The sequence below is a fragment of the Sebastes fasciatus genome, chromosome 17 (genome assembly GCF_043250625.1).
Source record: "Sebastes fasciatus isolate fSebFas1 chromosome 17, fSebFas1.pri, whole genome shotgun sequence".
Classification (NCBI taxonomy): Eukaryota; Metazoa; Chordata; class Actinopteri; order Perciformes; family Sebastidae; genus Sebastes; species Sebastes fasciatus.
In genome coordinates, this window is record NC_133811.1 from 22,109,583 (window position 1) to 22,116,315 (window position 6,733).

Here is a 6,733-nt window from a genome sequence, read left to right on the forward strand (position 1 = left end):
TACTGGGAATATGATCAGAGAAGATCAAAATGCTTCGAGGCAACATACCGTATAGAGCGTATATTAAATCTAGTCTTAGTGTGTGGCTCTCGTGTATTTCCATTGCATTATATTCATACCTAGAAGATTGTTTTATCTAGAGCTGAAGGTATTTCCAGATTCCTCAAAGACTCTTTCAATCATCTGGATGGAAATGATCTCAAGCTGCTACTATGTTTCCAATCAACATAGCCAGAAATGACGTAGCTCCATGCTTTCTCCTGCTTTTGTACAATACAAGAAAAACAGAAACACATTATTTTGTATTAAAGTATAAAATGATAGTGTAACATCAATATAGACAAACATAACTGTGATTGTTTTATGCTGTACAATTTGAGCATGGGCATACAGTATGCCATATCCAGTTACCTTTGTTTGGATTTAACAGCAGCCCAACTTGAGAAATAAGAAGAAAAAAAATTGTTATTGTGCAACAGACGCTTTACCTTGCACGGCAGCTGGAGTTTCGCGATGGTCATGTCTAGAAGGTACCCCGCAAATTGCGAAAACTTACAAAAATGTGCAAAAAAAACTCAATGCCCGACAAGCTATCCTAACCTTAACTATTCAAACTCAATGACTAACCTTAACAATCTCACGAGAGTTTCCCAAAATGTGGGTTACCTTCTATAGACACGTCATGAAAATCCATCTTGTCAGGGACCAATCACCATCCTGTGGGAACTACTGGTAGCTACAGGCTCTGACTTTTACTCTAGCGCCACCATGAAGTTGACATTTGTGGTTTTGAATGAAATGTCTCGACAACAATTGGATGAACTGACATGACATTTTGTACATTCATAGCTCAAAGCACCAGTGTGCCTAAATAACGTCTCACATATCCGCTAGCATGGCTGTTATAGACTCTTGGTCTTGTTCAAAGATCCCAGTTTCAGACAATACACGAGAGGCACAAAATGGGGCTATGTAAAATCAAACATTTCCCAACAAGCAGAAAAACAAGGCATTTAACAAATTATCGGGCGTCAGCGTCTAACCGAGCGAGAGCCCAGCCAACATTGTGTGTGTAACTAAAAACTGTGCGGAGGCCGTGAGACAGCGAGAGAAAAAATCTACAGTTCAGAGCAGGTTTGGCATCGCCAGCTGGTCTATCTCTGCGTCTCTGGACTGAGTCATGCCTCACTATCAGCAGGACACACAACGACCAGTCCCCGTCTGCCTGCTACAGCGTATGTTACTACTCGGAGGAGCCAGGAGTATCTGCCTTACGGGGCCTCTGGGAGGTTACCTAATGGTACTGTAGCTATTTGTAGCATTTATAAGCTTCCACGCTGCCCTGGAACGGGAACCCGGTGTCCTTTAAGTATCAAAGCAGCTGTTTATGAGCAGCGAAAGAACAATAGGCTAACCCGTGAGTGACTTTTTAACCTTGGTCAGAGCTTTTTTATTCAGCGTCGGATTAAATGTCGCTTTTATTGTAGCGGCATGTTTGGAAGCTCCTTTATTCCCTCTTTTGCTTAGTGCCTGTAAAAGCTTTAGATGCCAGCAGGGTCAGACGGGGCTGATGGGAAGGAAACACCTTGGTTATACAGAGTATAAGACGGAGCCTCTGGGCCAATCAGGGCACATGTTTGGTCCCCTGCCATCGCCGGCGGTCGGGGTGTGGTCTCCTCTTCCCGAAAAAAGTCCTGTCACACACTCTGTCTTGTTCCAGCTCATGCTTCGGTTTCCTGTCCGTGTCACTTAGTCACTTTCCTTTTTTATTCGTCCTCACTTCCACACTTTTTTTTTGTTCTTCCCCTCTAAACCATTCAACTTGTGTTTTGATTCCCCCTCTTATCACTCATCCTGTCATTACTGTTGTTCAACCCGTTTCTGTATCTGCATCAAATCTCCATCTCTTCCAGCTCTGGGCCTCGATTACTAACTCCGTCTCTCTTTCTGTGTAGATTGGTTTGAGGTTTTGCTGTGAAATGTGTGGGTGGGGAGAAGAAAACGAGTCTTTTCTGTGCAGAAAAATGATAACCTATCATTTTTCAGTCTCGGTTCTCAGCCTGTCGAGATGGATTCGCTCCTAGCGGTGTCACCGAGTGTCTCTAGAAATGTTTTTTTATAGAGTCTTAAGGTCTCTGTGGGGCCATGCTGCGGGCACAACCCCGTGTCCTGCTCCTCTCACTGTCTCTATATCCCCATTAGGTTTCAGCTCCTCTCCCAATTTACCTGACGCCTCTCACCTTGCCACTTTGGAGCAGAGAACATTCTGTGCACGTTTGTCATCTTTCTCAGCCTGTTGAAGACAGACAGAGCAATTATGAAAAAAATTGTAAGTGGCTCTCATACCCCCAAAACCGGGAGAAAAAAGAGAAATCGAAGCGAGGGGATTTTAGATGACTTTGACACACGAGTCAAGCCCACAGAACTCCACTACCACTCTGATACAAGAACGGATAAATTATTTATATAATTCACAACAAACCAGCCTCATATCTTCAATGTGGAAAAACAACTGAGTCTCTACTTTGGTTTTGTATTATTTCAGGTCGAATTTAGATTGTTTAGTTTAGTTTAGTTAGTTAGTTAGTTAGTGCAAAGTGATCTAAATTATATACTGTAAGTAATGATATAATGAATGAAGGTTTGATTCCTTCTAGGGCTGTCAGTCGATTACAATATTTAATCGTGATTAATCACATGATTGTCCATAGTTAGTCGTGATTAATCGCAAATTAAAAATTTTTATCTATTCAAAATGTACCTTAAAGGGAGATTTGTTAAGTATTTAATACTCTTATCCACAAGGTTTGGGCAAATATGCTGCTTTATGCAAATGCATGTATATATGTATTATTGGAAAACAATTAACAACACAAAACAATGACAGATATTGTCCAGAAACCCTCACAGGTACTGCATTTAGCATAAAAAATATGCTCAACTCATAACATGGCAAACTGCAGCCCAACAGGCAACAACAGCTGTCAGTGTGTCAGTGTGCTGACTTGACTATGACTTGCCCCAAAACTGCATGTGACTATCATAAAGTGGGCATGTCTGTAAAGGGGAGACTCGTGGGTACCCATAGAACCCATTTTCATTCACATATCTGGAGGTCAGAGGTCAAGGGACCCCTTTGAACATGGCCATGAGTTTTTCCTCACCAAAATTTTTTGTAAATTTGAAGCGTTATTTAACCTCCAAGCTAGTATGACATGGTACCAATGGATTCCTAAGGTTTTCTAGTTTCATATGACGCCAGTATCTTCACTAGCTTCCAAACTGAGCTCCCCGGCACACACCTAAAAATCACGAGTAACGTTAATGTGTTAAAGAAATTAATGGCGTTAAAATGAATTTGCGTTAACGCATTATTATCGTGTTAACTTTCACAGCCCTAATTCCTACAGCTATTTATGAAAGCTCATTATCGGCAAGAAAAAAATTAAATAATTTAGTAAGCCAAAACTTTGACAGGCAGAGATACAGAACTGCTACGGAATTCTTATTATGGATTTTGCGCATCAGGTGCGCCCTCTCTTGCGAATATTGCCACTCACTCGCCATGCAAACAGCAGTGGTGGTGCTAGTCGTCTCACATCTGCTGCAAATGAAATGCATGGAGATTTAAAAAAGAAAAAAAAGCTTGAATATTTGAGGTTGGACAGCTTTTTCTACATCTCTGTCTGTGCATCAGATTACACTTAATTACACTTGCTATCATGTAAAAGGCTCAGTCTGGGATGAGCTTATGTACTGTGAGTTTGAAATAAGGGATTAAAAGGAAAAGGCAACATTACTTGTACATGTATATATACATACACACGCACTGTATATGGTCTGTAAAATGTTTGTCCTAATCTAATTTATACTCTTGTGTCTGATAGCATGCAGAATAAAAACAAACAGATGGACATCTTCAAAGTTAAATTCGGGGAAAATGATGACAAAGAAAAAAGCGATTAACTATTTCACATGTGGTTACGAGTAAGAGCATAACTGCCTACCAAGGGAAGCCTTTGGTGTAATTGCCAAAAGTAGAAGATTTGCTGGTAAATAACAGGTTGCCTTTCATCCAGTCTACTCCTGCAACAGCTTGCAGACGTTCATGGGGGGTGACCGTGCAAGGCATGATGGGGGCTGCAGCCAAACGGCACAACGGGCTGAGCCTTGCGCACGGAGAGTTGCCAGCTCTTTTGCATTTGCTCTGAAGTTATGGGAGCTTTTGAAACCCTATAATGATGCTTTTGGCCGGGCTATGCTTTGTTTATGCCCAGCGGGAACTTGCTGAAAATGAGCATAGGCAGCCTTTTTAAAGGCGCACACAAAAGAACTGCACTTGCCAACATCAGATTAGTTCAGGACTACATATTTAGCATACATTCTCTGATTGGAGCAAACCTCCGTGAGGGGCGAAAAGGGACATGCTGTATAAAGTAGATTTCATGTTAAGTACAAAAATGTGACAAAAGAGATCTGTCTCTTGCACAGAGGGAAGCATTGAGAAGTTGATATAAAGCCCTCAGGCCATGTGGGTTATGCTCGGAGAAGGAATGCATCGCATGTGCACGTACTCGCATATATATCCGAACCCCCAACCCACAAACACACACACATTTTGTAGGCAGAAAAACCGAAGAAAAATAGACTCCAATTTAATTAAGTTCCGTCAACAGCCGCAGGGGCACAAGTCGGAAATTTGACAATGGAATGTACACTTCTTTACAGATAAAATCTAGTCAATCTATACAGACGAGCAAACGATCTCCAGACACACACAACAAGGTCCACACTGTGCAGTACTAGTTTGGATTTGACATAGATTGAAAGCATCTGAGAAATCCCAGTGGTAACAGTCTTTAGTGTGACCTTTTTGGTTTCATTTGCTGGCATTTCAGTGATGGGCAACTTTTTACAGATGATAATTTAGCAGACCAGTGATTCTCAGGGGTATTTAACTTTGCAACCAAAGACCTTTAGCTTTATCAGGTTTGAGGTGTGCTAATTGATGAAACCACCTGCTACAAACCGATTTCAAACACATTATTGGTGAAATATCGTTCAGTTACTTCATAAACGAGGTCTTTATATGGTGAGAATGATCAACTTTGACACTGCAAACTGCTGTGGCATGCGTAACCCAGAAATCACCCATCAGGCTGTTCATTTCTAATTTCCTGAAACACATTTGATCATTATCTAATAAGAAACACTGCTGCATAAAAGGGTCATCATGATTGATGTCATAATGATGAATTAGCAGACCAGTGATCCTCAGGGGTATTTCACTTTAAGTAGTTTGCAACCAAAGACCTTTAGCTTCTTTTATCAGGTTTGAGGTGTGCTAATTGATGAAACCACCTGCTACAAACCGATTTCGCAACACAAAACTGGTGTTATTGGTGAAATATCATTCAGGTACTTCATAAAAGAGGTCTTTATATGGTGAGAATGATAAACTTTGACTTTTTCAAAGTGCAAACTCGGGCCTTTCATTTCTTATTTCCTGAAACACATTTGATCAATTATCTAATAAGAAACACTGCTGCATAAAAGGGTCATTATGATTGATGTTCAGATCATGTCTGCTGTAAACAACACAAACAGAGGGTGCCAGCTCAGAGTATACTTTCATCCAACACATCCTAAACATTCTCTGTGCAGACTTGTGTGTGAAAGTAGTCCATGCATCCTCTTCCAGTCTCTCAAAAGTTCCTCTACATGGTCCTTTCCTTTCTCAACTTCTACATCTTTAAGCCCTTTTTCCTCAAGTCCTCTTTGGCTTCTCGTATCTGCTCCTGCAGCTCTCTGGACGCCTGGTCGCAGTCATTGAAGGTGGCCACCCTGTATCCCACCGTGGCCAGAGAGTAGCAGCCAAACGACACCAGCAGGTAGAGAGGCATCGGCCAGGCCACCTCTCTGTAGCTGTGAGGCAGCTTCAGGTCCAACAGGTCGAAGGAGACCAGAGCCCAGGCTGCGACCACCACAGACACACCCAACAGCCACTCCAGGAGTTTAGTCATGATGAGGATCTCAGGTGAGCAGCTGGCAGACAAACCTAGAAACAGAAATGGTTGTTTTATTAGCTTAGCTTAGCTTTAGCACACCAAAAGTAGCACGTTTTGTTATCTTTCTAGCTACAACACATGAGGAAAACACACAGGGAGTAGGAGACAGGAGCAAAACAGTCATACTAAAGCAACTAAATGAAACGAGTCATTCGTTTACAGAGCGTTTAGTTCAATAAACACGTTTTAAGAAGAAGTAATCCGCTGTGTTTACCTCCTCTCTCTAACGCCACCTCAGCTCAGCTCAGCGCAGCGCAGAGTTATGACGTAAACCGTGACGCCTTATGGGAAATGTAGTGACAGACTGTGTTGCTGCAGAAATTCCAACAAATCTCCTGAATTATTGATTAATTTGTTTAATTTAGTTATTATTTATATATATTATATATATATATATATAATATATATATATAATATAGTATAATAATGTATATACAATTATATATTTATTTATTTTATTAATTGTTTATTTTGTAAATTTCATACTTTTCATTAAAATTTCTTATTCACAAGCACAACTAGTTTTATTAAAAGCTTAAATATTTAATGTTATTAAGATTTAGATCTCAAATACAAACTTTGAGATCTATTAAAAACAAATGTTTGATAATTATTTTTTTAACCTTGAACTATTTAGCAATCCAATAATATATATATAATATAAT

At 40.4% G+C, this 6,733-nt stretch overlaps 1 protein-coding gene across 2 annotated transcripts; it reads right to left on the reverse strand.

Annotated features, from left to right (window-relative positions):
* Positions 1-4,631: 4,631 nt before the first annotated feature.
* dpm3 (dolichyl-phosphate mannosyltransferase subunit 3, regulatory) lies at positions 4,632-6,381 on the reverse strand. Of its 2 annotated transcripts, XR_012590673.1 has the most exons (3): positions 6,283-6,381; positions 5,314-6,058; positions 4,632-4,974 (listed from the first exon to the last, which is right to left on the reverse strand). XR_012590673.1 is itself a non-coding variant. In XM_074613654.1 (2 exons), exon 2 carries the CDS (start codon positions 6,021-6,023, stop codon positions 5,745-5,747), a length of 279 nt encoding a protein of 92 aa, XP_074469755.1. In that variant the 5' UTR covers positions 6,024-6,058; positions 6,283-6,381; the 3' UTR covers positions 4,632-5,744. The 2 variants fall into 2 exon arrangements, 1 of the variants encoding a protein (XP_074469755.1); XM_074613654.1 differs by having other exon boundaries at positions 4,632-6,058.
* Between the last annotated feature and the right edge of the window lie 352 nt (positions 6,382-6,733).